The 10,800-nt window shown below is 44.1% G+C and overlaps 1 protein-coding gene across 1 annotated transcript; it reads left to right on the forward strand.

The window, feature by feature from the left end:
* Positions 1-4,670: 4,670 nt before the first annotated feature.
* On the forward strand, positions 4,671-10,033 carry LOC123155586 (mitogen-activated protein kinase kinase kinase NPK1). The gene is made up of 9 exons (XM_044573733.1): positions 4,671-4,931; positions 5,033-5,074; positions 5,170-5,235; positions 5,327-5,437; positions 5,516-5,596; positions 5,691-5,768; positions 6,986-7,518; positions 7,601-7,715; positions 8,553-10,033. Exons 1-7 carry the CDS (start codon positions 4,671-4,673, stop codon positions 7,094-7,096), a joined length of 750 nt encoding a protein of 249 aa, XP_044429668.1. The 3' UTR covers positions 7,097-7,518; positions 7,601-7,715; positions 8,553-10,033.
* The last annotated feature ends 767 nt before the right edge of the window (positions 10,034-10,800 follow it).

Consider the following 10,800-nt stretch of genomic DNA (forward strand, 5'->3'; position numbering starts at 1 on the left):
TCAAATTTCTAAACTGCACATCATGTAACTTCAATGAGTATGTAACTGTAAAAAAAATCCTATTTTGTAGAAGACAAATCTGAAGATTCGATTTGCAGGCTTAAATGTTGGAGCTGCAGGTAAGAATCAGCAAGCTCGCTCTTCTCCCTTGCTTGCACGCAAGAGAGCACGGCCTGCCCAGCAGAGCTGAGAGCGCACACTCTCCAAACCAGAGGGGCAGAAGTAAGGCAGCATGGTGCCAGACGGGAGTTGCGCTGTAGAACGAGGTGAAGGAGACTGACCTTGGGCTGGTGGTGCGGGTGCAGCAGCAGCATCTGCGGCTTCAGGGCACTCCACCAGGCTCCGTAGCAACGGGAGGGCTGCCGTCGTGCGCCTAGCCGTTGACGCCACCGTCGTCTTGAGGGTGGTCCTAGAAGACGAGCGGCTCGCACCTGTAACAGGATTCGCGCCGCCGCACCGGATCCCTCCGTCTCCCGCGCCCGTCCGCCGTCGCCCACGCCCGTCCGCCGTCGCCCGGCTCCGGCGAGCTCTCCTAGGTCGCCGCACCGCTCCTCCTTTGTCCCTTCTTCTCTCCCTCACCTCCTTGTCTCCTCTCTTGTAACACCCCACCCATGGGCTGTCACCCTATACTTCGTAACTGGGCCTGGGCTACGAGATGGGCCGTTCATTGGAGGTCAGTTTCCACACGGCACAGGCTACATATGCAATCGAGAGAGCACGGGTAAAGGCAGCTAATGAATGAATCGTCTTCAACCTTCTCGTCCTCTGCTCTTGTTCCTCACCTCCCTGCTATCTGTATCTCCCCCTTGTTGCTGATTCTCACCTCAAATCTCTTCTCTTGTATTCGAAATCGGTACTGATTTGATTGCTCACCCCATGTATGTGCTTGGGTCGTGACATCTCTGCCCAAGAGCCGTGGACGCCATGGATCCGCCCGGGAAGCCGCGCTTCGGCCTTCCTCGTCGTCACCGGCGATCCCTGCCGCGCCGCCCGCCTCCGGATCCGCCTTCCTAGCCCCTGCCGCGCGCGGATCCGGCCCCTGCAATCTTCATCTACCGCCCCCGTTCTGCATCGCGCCGTCGCGTCGACATCTGGACCGCGGGTTGAATATACCAAATTACAGGGCCTTTTTTGTAAAACCAAAACATTTTCCTAAATTAGTTACTTAAAAACGGACTGCGGGTTAATTTCTCAGAAACGGGAGGACTTTTTGCAAAAAGCCTGATAGTAGCAAACCCTTCGTGGGCTTGCACCTGTTAGTAGCGAACCAACGACGGAGAAAACAAATGGAGCGTTCAAATTGTTGTGCATGCCGCTACTTTAGCTTTTGTGAGACGGTAAGCATCCAACAACTTGCTACTAGAATCAAGGAACCGTGCATGTAGTACTTACTTTTCAAACATTAGAAAATATGAGGATTATTCACTGGACAGAGTTTCAGACCAGTAGTATATTTTATACAAGGAGAAAAGTTAAGCAGCGTAAATATGATTGATACAGTATATATGTCATGTCTCCGAGAGAACTGGTAGTATGTATATATACCCATGTAGTATCCAGGATGTATACTATAATCTTGAAAGATATGCAAACAATGCAGTATCCCGTTTGTGTAATGTACGATATTTCAAAGAGTATATATTAGACGATTTTTGAAGGGTATAAACTGCAGAAAAAAGGATATATATTACATTTTTTGCGGGGGTATATACTATAGGGGTATATGCTGCATCATTTTTCAAGGAGTATATACTGCATGGTATTCGTAATGGGTATATAATGCATTTTTAATGGGTATATGCCACATTTTTTTTGAACATCAGTACAGACACAAACGCTCATATACACGCGCACACTCACCCTTATGAACGCACACCCTATCCCTATGAGCACCTCCGAAAGACTGAGCCGGCATATCATCTTGAAATTTACAAAATCACCGTAGGCACCTCGTCGTCGACCGGAACGTCTCCTCCCACTGAATGCGCATCGCCGGAAATCCTGAAATAAATTCAGGAATAAATGCGAGCACCAGGATTTGAACCCTGATGGGCTGAGGATACCACAGTCCCTCTAACCATCCAACCACAGGTTGGTTCAGGGTATATACCACTTCAGAAAGAGTATATATGACAACAGAAGTGATAAATTTAACTGTCAGGTATATACTTCCTAATGAACGACTACCGGTCCATCCAAAATAAACATGGATACAGAGAAAAATTACTTAGAGAAATGAGTCAACGCACAGGTATTACATATCCTTCATTAAAGATGGTAGTACATTCCCTTTGACCACACATGGTAACAGAGGAAAATATACTACTACAAAACTCTTGAGTAATTCTCTTTTTTTTACAGAGAGAAGTGATTTTCTCTTTGATCGCCCATATGATCCATATGTTAGCTGCTGCTTCCATTGACCATATTGTGATACCCTCTTGATCAATCCATGTGATCAACAAAGAGAACAGTTTTTCAGAGTTGAAGAACACTTTCACCGTGGAATGGTCTGAAGCGAAACAAAGAAATCATTATTATGTTGAATAAGTATAAGCTTGCAGTACTCCAGATAGATATGTGTGTAGGGCAATACTATTATTGGTCAATGTTATACAGTTTCTACTCATTATGGTTTACCAGAATCTGGAATTAAATTCATAGTAACCGTAAACTGAAGAAAAAACCCCATTCTGAATGTAGATTATTTGCCTGTGGGCATATGGGCATAGAATGCATCGTCATGTTCGATTGACCCGATAAAAAATACAAGAGAAAGATTTGCCTACATGTATGACGAGGTACGACCCTATCATGCCACATACTACATCTGACATGCACGAGAATTGTTGCCATGAAACAAATCGATCAGGTACCTAGCATGTGATTGATGGGCTTCAAAAAACAGCTCCATGTGATTGGAGAACATGGAGCAGGCTTCAACATCGACCGAAAAGAACAAGGCTCTGCTGAACTGATCAGTGCATCGTCGATCTTATTCATCCATGGTCGCCGTCCCGAAAACAAACCTGGTCAGTCACGTCTCCGCCGTTGGCCAGTGAGAATATGGCCGTGCCGAGCGAGCTTCTCTTGGAAGCCGACGTATCCGCCAATCCGTGCGAGCTCGCCGCCGCATCTAGACGCCAGTGAAAAAGGCGAGAGATGGATAAGCGATCAAATAGATAAGGTGGTCCCGTGGAAACATAAAAACACCAGAAAAATCGAATCAAAGACCACGACTTCGGTTGAGTTTTTTAGCCCATTGTTTCTTTTTCTATAATAGAAAATCTGATCAGATAGCACGAGGGAACGAGCAAGCGAGCGACACGTGCGTAGGAGTATGTACTCATGGGAGTACTAACCCATTTTCCTATATATATATTTATTTTTCATTTAAAAGCATCACAACAAGGCAACCGACGCGAGATAAAAGAGCCTTAATCACCATTTTACCCTCATCTATTATTTTACACGAGATATTCTCACAAGCCAGTAAAATAAGCAACCTCAAACTGAACTGAAATGATGTAGGAAAATCTCACATTCATCTGTATGTACCAGGGGTTATGGGCGTGGCAGCAGACTATGCAAGTAGAGGCAATAATGATGACAGTATCCTGCGCTCCGGCTCATAGCCTCTGCCTTCCGCAATTCATGTATCCCCTCATTGATTATTGTATGACTCGATTCAACATATGAAGATACATGTAGTTTGAATGAGAAACACTCATGGATCCCCTCATCGATTGCTTTTTTTTAATCAGAAACACATGCAGTAATTAGTACCCTTGAATCAACTAAGCAACGAAATGTGTACCAGAATAATTTATTGGTAGTCAAAATATCTTAGAGATGACTAAAAATGAAATCCTAATGATATATTTGCAGGACACATAGTTCGTCTTGATTGGGATCATGCCACTTCGGAGCAGAATTAAGCATTTCAACTTTCCTGTCATGACAAGATAGTAAACAAGCAATAATAGCAATAAAATGGCCTATAAAATGAAAAAAATACAAATGATCCAGTGGAAACAATTAAATCAGACTTCATAGCATAGGGGGTGGAGATGATCAAACAATGTATAGATTGGTTGCTGCAAAGGAAACATATAATCAACAACTTTGCAATCAATAAAAATTGCAAAACAGTTACACATCTAACTTATAAAGGATGAAGGGGTAGCTAGGCACGACGAAGGTGGCCACGTCGCCTTTAAATCGCGAATGCCACCGCGTGTTATTTTCGTGCCCCGCTGAGGGCATTTTAGTCATTTCGCATCCGGGCGTATAAAAGGCAGCCTCCCCCGTGGAGAAGACCTAGCCGCCGCCTCCCATCCCACTCGCCTCCCCCTTCTCGTCGCCCTCCTCTCTCTCTCTCTCTCTCTCTCTCTCTCTCTCTCGCTAACCCCTCTCTCTCCCGATCGCATCGGCCGGTTCCGGCGCGTCTCCCCCGCGACCCCAGCCTCCTCTCCTGCTGCCGCCGCCGGAGAAGCTCGCCGCCGATGCCGGTGACCTAGCCCGCGCGTCTCCCCCTCGACCTCCGCCTCCTCTCCTGCCGCCGCCGCCGTCGGAGAAGCTCGCCTCCGTGCCCACAAGCCTCGGATTCGGCGGGATCTGGGACGAGGAGGGGTGGATGAGACGGGGGAGGAGGAGGAGGAGAGTGTGGGATGAAGGAATATCCCCGCCGCCTCCTCTGCTCCTGCCTCCGCAAGTCGAGGGGGATGGGCCTGCTCGGGCTCATCTCCAAGAGCCCCTCGCCGACGCGCCGCCTGCTGTCGCCGACGCCCGTGCCCGCCGACGGGGGCGGCCGAGCGGGTGAGATCCCGCTGATCCGGTGGCGGAAGGGCAAGATGATCGGCTCCGGCGCGTTCGGGCAGGTCTACCTCGGGATGGACCTGGACACCGGCGAGCTCCTCGCAGTAAAGCAAGTGCCGAGATTTCACGATTTGGTGATCCGGTTTGTACTGTCTGGAGACCTGGAGTCATTCGTCAGACTAACTCCTCTCCCTTGTTTGATTTTTGGTTCCAGGTTTTGAACGGGAGCACCAACGCGACCCGGGAGAAGGCCCAAGTGAGTATCACTTCTCTGACCGATTTGGTTACCAATTTAGTTGTTGAGGCTTTCCTTCATGTGAGGTGATTTGTGGCTTTTGTTTCTACGATTAGGCGCATATAAGAGAACTTGAGGAAGAAGTGAAGCTCCTCAAGAACCTTTCGCACCCCAATATTGTGGTTAGTAGATGAAAGATCGATTACATTTTAGATACTCTATACTTGACTGCTAGACTGCAGTTGTTTGATCTACTTCCTGTGATTTGAGAAGAGGTACCTCGGGACTGTCCGTGAGGAAGACACACTGAATATCTTGCTGGAGTTTGTTCCTGGAGGGTCTATCCAGTCGCTTCTTGGAAAACTCGGTTCATTCCCGGAGGCAGTAATTAACCATCAATCATGCGGTTTTCTGTGATTTGACTCGCAGAAGAGAAATTGATTCGTTGCGTATTTTGATCAGGTCATTAGGAAGTATACTAGGCAGATTTTGCAAGGGTTGGAATATCTGCATAGCAATGCAATAATACATAGAGACATTAAGGTAAAAACTCTGAAGCCTTAATATACTAGAATCTTTGTGTCATTGATTGTTTGGTTGTGCTAATTATCTTGGTGATCATGGGATTGTTTTACAGGGTGCAAACATTCTTGTTGATAACAAAGGCTGCATTAAGCTTGCCGATTTCGGGGCATCTAAGCAAGTTGCCAAGTTGGTAAGGTTGATGTTCAATATGCTGTTAAGGTCGAGTATAATAGCTTGGAAGAAATAAAACCTTCATGTGCTTGTCAAGTGATCAAAACAATAGTTTACAACAGAATAGCAAATGCTAAACCTTTCCTGTCTAATTATGCCATCAGATTAAGGATTCTTATTTATTGATCTTGACTACCTGTGTGCATGAAACATGAAAGTGTGAGTTTGGTTCCAAGCAAGCTCATGGTAAAGTGCTCTGCAGGTATTTGCATTATAGTTCCTGCATAATCTCTTGGTAATGAAGCGTTGTCCGGGGCGCTATCTGGAATACCATCTCTTTCTAATGAATTTATGTGTTAGTTGTTGCCTTCTTTCATTAGATGGTTCAAATAATAATACAAACGTATGGATTTTTGTAAACTGGTATATGATTCAATATTATATATTTTGTAAACTGGTATATGGTTACCAGAGTCACCTTGCATAATTTTTTAAAGGAAGAGTCAACGCAGTCCTGAACTTGCACTAATATATTGTGATGCTCCTACTTTTTGCAGAACAATGCAGCAATGATAAGAACTAGAATTAGACTGCATTGCATATATGTATAGGTTACCACTTCTTTGCTATAATTATTTGCCATGTAAAAGCCAATTCACATGTCAAAATATGCTTTGGAGATCAGTTTCTTACAATTTGTAATAGTGAAACTCTTGCTTCTTTGCCCATAATAGAAAATACACCAATTTTTTTATCACCTTAACTTGTCGATGGCATACCATCCTATCAAAAACCCTCAATAATGTCTAAGTCTTTTTTTACCAGCTCTGAGATATTACATAGTGATGTTCCACAATTAAGATTATTACTGTGAAAAAGAACTAACCTCATGTACTTTGGTACAGCCTTCACATAAGAAGCTGTACACTAGAGGGAAGAACATGATGTGTGTGTCTGTGTGTGTGCGCGCGTGTGCGTGTGCGTGTGTGTGGGGGGGGGGGGGGGAACCCCTGGGCATGCATTCTTCACTTGAACAGATTCAATAATTTATCCCAGTACTCTCTTTGTATTTTTGTCTTTGAGGGAATCTAAGATTTGATGTAAATCGGTTTTCCCTTTCATTTCTTCGTAAGAATTATTTTCTGTGCTATAATTATTTAATGTGGTGCATCTCTTCTAATAATCTTAGCCGACCTGGTTCACTTGTTTTGATTCGATTGTTCCATGGAATCCCAGGGTCTGATGAAGCAAGGTGCAGGACACCTCAGGTACCCTGATCCGACCTCACCACACTCCTCGAGCCAGCCCCTCACGATTCTTACAATGTTATTTCTTCTCTTTCTCTAGAACCGCCTATGTTTGTGACAGTACACTGGGGCTCAAGCGACAATGAGCATGTTGGTGCTTTGAGTGTTTTTCCTTGCGATGTTCCGCTTGTTCTTGTTTCTTAATTTTAGTCAGCTTACTTTGGTAAGCTCCTCTTATGGCAGGTGGGAGGATCGTTCAGCTGACCAAGTGCAGTATGACGGTGATCTCTGAACAGTTGCAAGGAGGCTAATAACATGTTAGCTCCTCTTAATATCTTGGTTGATGCCATCTGTCAGATTTAGCCCACCGAGTCCCTATTTTGCATTTACTTTGCTTCTCTAAAGTTCTCTTCGTGCTGCAAGGAAGATGCGGGGGTTAGTTGCATTCCTGCTGCCTTGCTTGAGATGAATCCATTTGGTTCCTTTGCCTTTCAATTCTGTAACACACCATCGTATCTATTGGTAGGTGTCATTCTGCTTCTCCTTGCATGTCTATTTGTGCGCTTGGGTTGCAGATCAGGTTACTGACACATGGATCGTACAGTTATTCTATTACTCAGGGCCCACCCTGGTGGTCACTATATCTCTGGGTTAAGCAAGTTGAGCAGGTTATGCAAGCTACTATGTAAAATGCGCACGCATCACTGCCTAAAAAAAAGGTCCAGACAGCAACGACAAGTGCTTACTATGCTCCATTAAAGCAGCTAAGAAGATAATTTAGTTTGGGTGAATTTATTAGTTTATTAATTAGCTTGAAGAAGAAAAATATTTCAGAACAGTGTGGTCATAGAGTTATGTTCAGTTTGGTGCTTTGGGTCATTCTGGATAAGTGATTGGGTAGCGGTTGCTGTTTACTGGCAAGGGATGGATTGGTGCAAGTGAGTTTATGAAAGCCTACTGGAACTGTTCGTGGAAGTAGTTGTATGAACATGTTGTGTGCAACTGAACTGATCTGATTGGTTATCTTTGGAAATCTTCACCTGATGTGTTGTGCATTGGTCTGCATTTATATTACTGTTGTATTTTTATTTGTCTCTTTTATGATAGTTTAAGGTGAAAACAGAGTATTTATAATTGTGACATGGACTACAGACTTTTCCTAAGTTTTTAGGTGTGATGGTGGTAGTGTGACCACGAATTTATATGTCTGGATTAAGTTGATAGGCCCGCTGTGTTTTAGGCGTGGTGTTCTTCCTTCAATAAATTGGCAGATGCTTGCTTCTGTTAATTAAATCTTCAGTCTTAGGAGGTACTGCCCTGTGCTTGAATGCAGTTGTCTTTGTTTAGACAGCAGCCGAGCCCAGTCAACAATTATTAGTAGTAGTTACGAGATAAGGCAGAGGAGGCATATAGGGCCAGCCGTCGTATATGCAATGCATGAAAGTCGTTGTTGATTCCATTCAAGTAACGAATAAATAGTAGTTGCTAATTCTATTCATAGTGATTACAACTATAGGTAAATGTATGCTTCTAACTTTCATATGCATGCTTCCCAGTGTACATACGTGCGAGTTCATCTTCGCCCTAGATGCCCGTGGCTTCTCTCTTTTGGTGCAGTTTACAAATAGAATGCTAAGGCAAGTTTAATTTCTAATGTGCATGTAAATCCTTGAGATTTTTGGTGTTTATGAAGATCCAATAAACAGAGAGTTGAATGATATGAAAGGGGAAATAGATAGGAGAGTGAAAATTGTGTGGCTGCAGTGCTGATGAATTTTAGGATCTGAAGCTACTACTTATGGATACCAATATTACATTAGCATTGGTGTTTAGATCTGCTTGTTTTTACCTCTTTGTCTATAAGCTCTATAGGGAAACGTTTATTCTCTGTTTGGACTTTGATTTCTGAATTTGGTTCCTTGCTGAAGAAATAGCTGAAGCTTTGCTTTCTTAAAAAAAAGTAAAGCTTTGCTGCTGCACACTATTTTCTTGCCTTTCTTGAAGATGATTATACAGATTAGTTGCCAGTTTTACCTCTCTACGATTTCTGCCTCGGTTGCCAGGTTATCTCATATGAAGCCATGAACTGAACCTAGCATTAACTAGAAATCTAAACCATTGTATATGAAGATACTATCTGAGTACGTACTTGCATGTTCTTTAGATCTACTACATATGATTTATTACGTATAAATATGCCATGTAAGTATGTACTTTTAGATCATTATTGCTCGCACATAAAATGGTTCCAGTATTTGGTTTGATTTTGTTTTTATGTGTGCACAGATCCTGTCATGGAGATGGTTGACATTAGGGACAAGTTCATACTCATGTTCATTAAGCTGTAGCTTCCACCACCAGTTTTTCTGCTGCAAAGTTGGACAGAGGTTTGCAGTTACAATCAAGTTCCGTACCAGCATGCGGCATTGGTGACATGACGCCAAAGCAATGTCACTATCGTGGATTTTTGGTATATATCTATTTCCATAGAAGATGCATGTATGTTGGAGCGGCTCGAGTTATCAGATGCATGGAGACTGTGCGTGGCAATGTTCTCAAGGACTATAGTTACAACGAACTGAAACAAACAAAGGAAAGAGGACCGTATCTAATTGGTTTGTGAAGAGAGAAAGAAAAGGAGATCAAAGAACATAATTCAAAGATCACAGAGCTTAGCAAAGGCTTTGCGACGGTGTATGCTCAACCAGTTCTACAAACGGCAATGACCTTGGCAAAACTGCTGCTTTGTTTCAACACAACAAATTTGTCGATGTGCAAAATGAACTTGCTCATCTTGACCAATTGATGACTCTATGCAGCTGATTTGAAACACAGGGTTTTATCCGTTTTAAAGAGAGTGTGCTTCCATAGCCTATGTATCTTTGAAAAATGCAGATGCTACCCGCTACAACAGCCTGCTTTAAATGACCAGCGATAAATGCAACGATTTAAGTGCCTATTATTCATGCGCCTCTCTTGTCCCGTTGATGAACTTTGAACTATACACTATCCATCTATATATCTATGTATTTGTTACTATAGCGATGGCACAAGTAAATTAAACCATCTGTTGAGTTCTTCACTCCATGCTATGTTAGATCCATGTGATATATCTATGCCAACTGCGTTCGCTCCTTATTGGTTAACGCAAATATTTTCTTATGTTCGTGGCCAATATAGATAAGAAATTCCCATTTATATTGCTCTGTATATGATCGTTAATTAATATACACTATTTGTAATACAATCCACATTCCATTAACTTCCATCTACATCTCCTACTTACTCACTACTATACTTGGCTATCCCTCGGGCCGGGCCAGGCTTCGGTCCGGGCCAACCAAAGCCCGACGCAAAAAACCCAGGCCCGGCTGTCGGGCCGGGCCAACCAAAGCCTGATGCAAAAAACCCAAGCCTGAGCTCGGCCTGGCCCGGCTGTCGGGCCTGAGCCTGGCCCATCACGCTAAAAGCCCGTCGGGGCTCTTCCTTAAACGGCGAAAATAGCCCGGCCGGTGCTTCGGGCACAAAACCTAGGCCCGAGCCCAGCCCGTGGACAAGGTTGGCTCGGGCCAGGTCGGGCTTTTTTGGGCCGGGTCGGGTCGGGCCGACCGGGCTGGGCTGCCCATGACCAGGACTACTCACTACCATCATCGCTTCTAATTCGCTTCTTGCGCCATTGGCGCAACCAGGTCATCTAGTATCCATAACACACGCTGCCTTCCATCAACAGCAAGAACAGAAGAGCAAGATCTAAGGTTGCTGCAAAGGAAACATATAATCAACAACTTTGCAATCAATAAAAAT

The sequence above is a fragment of the Triticum aestivum genome, chromosome 7B (assembly GCF_018294505.1).
Source record: "Triticum aestivum cultivar Chinese Spring chromosome 7B, IWGSC CS RefSeq v2.1, whole genome shotgun sequence".
NCBI lineage: Eukaryota > Viridiplantae > Streptophyta > Magnoliopsida > Poales > Poaceae > Triticum > Triticum aestivum.

Coding starts and splice junctions, on each gene's coding strand:
- LOC123155586 (XM_044573733.1), top strand. CDS start 4,671: ATGAAGGAATATCCCCGCCGCCTCCTCTGCTCCTGCCTCCGCAAGTCG. Junction 5,236..5,326: donor TTTCGCACCCCAATATTGTG/GTTAGTAGATGA, acceptor TGATTTGAGAAG/AGGTACCTCGGGACTGTCCG. Junction 5,597..5,690: donor TAATACATAGAGACATTAAG/GTAAAAACTCTG, acceptor ATTGTTTTACAG/GGTGCAAACATTCTTGTTGA.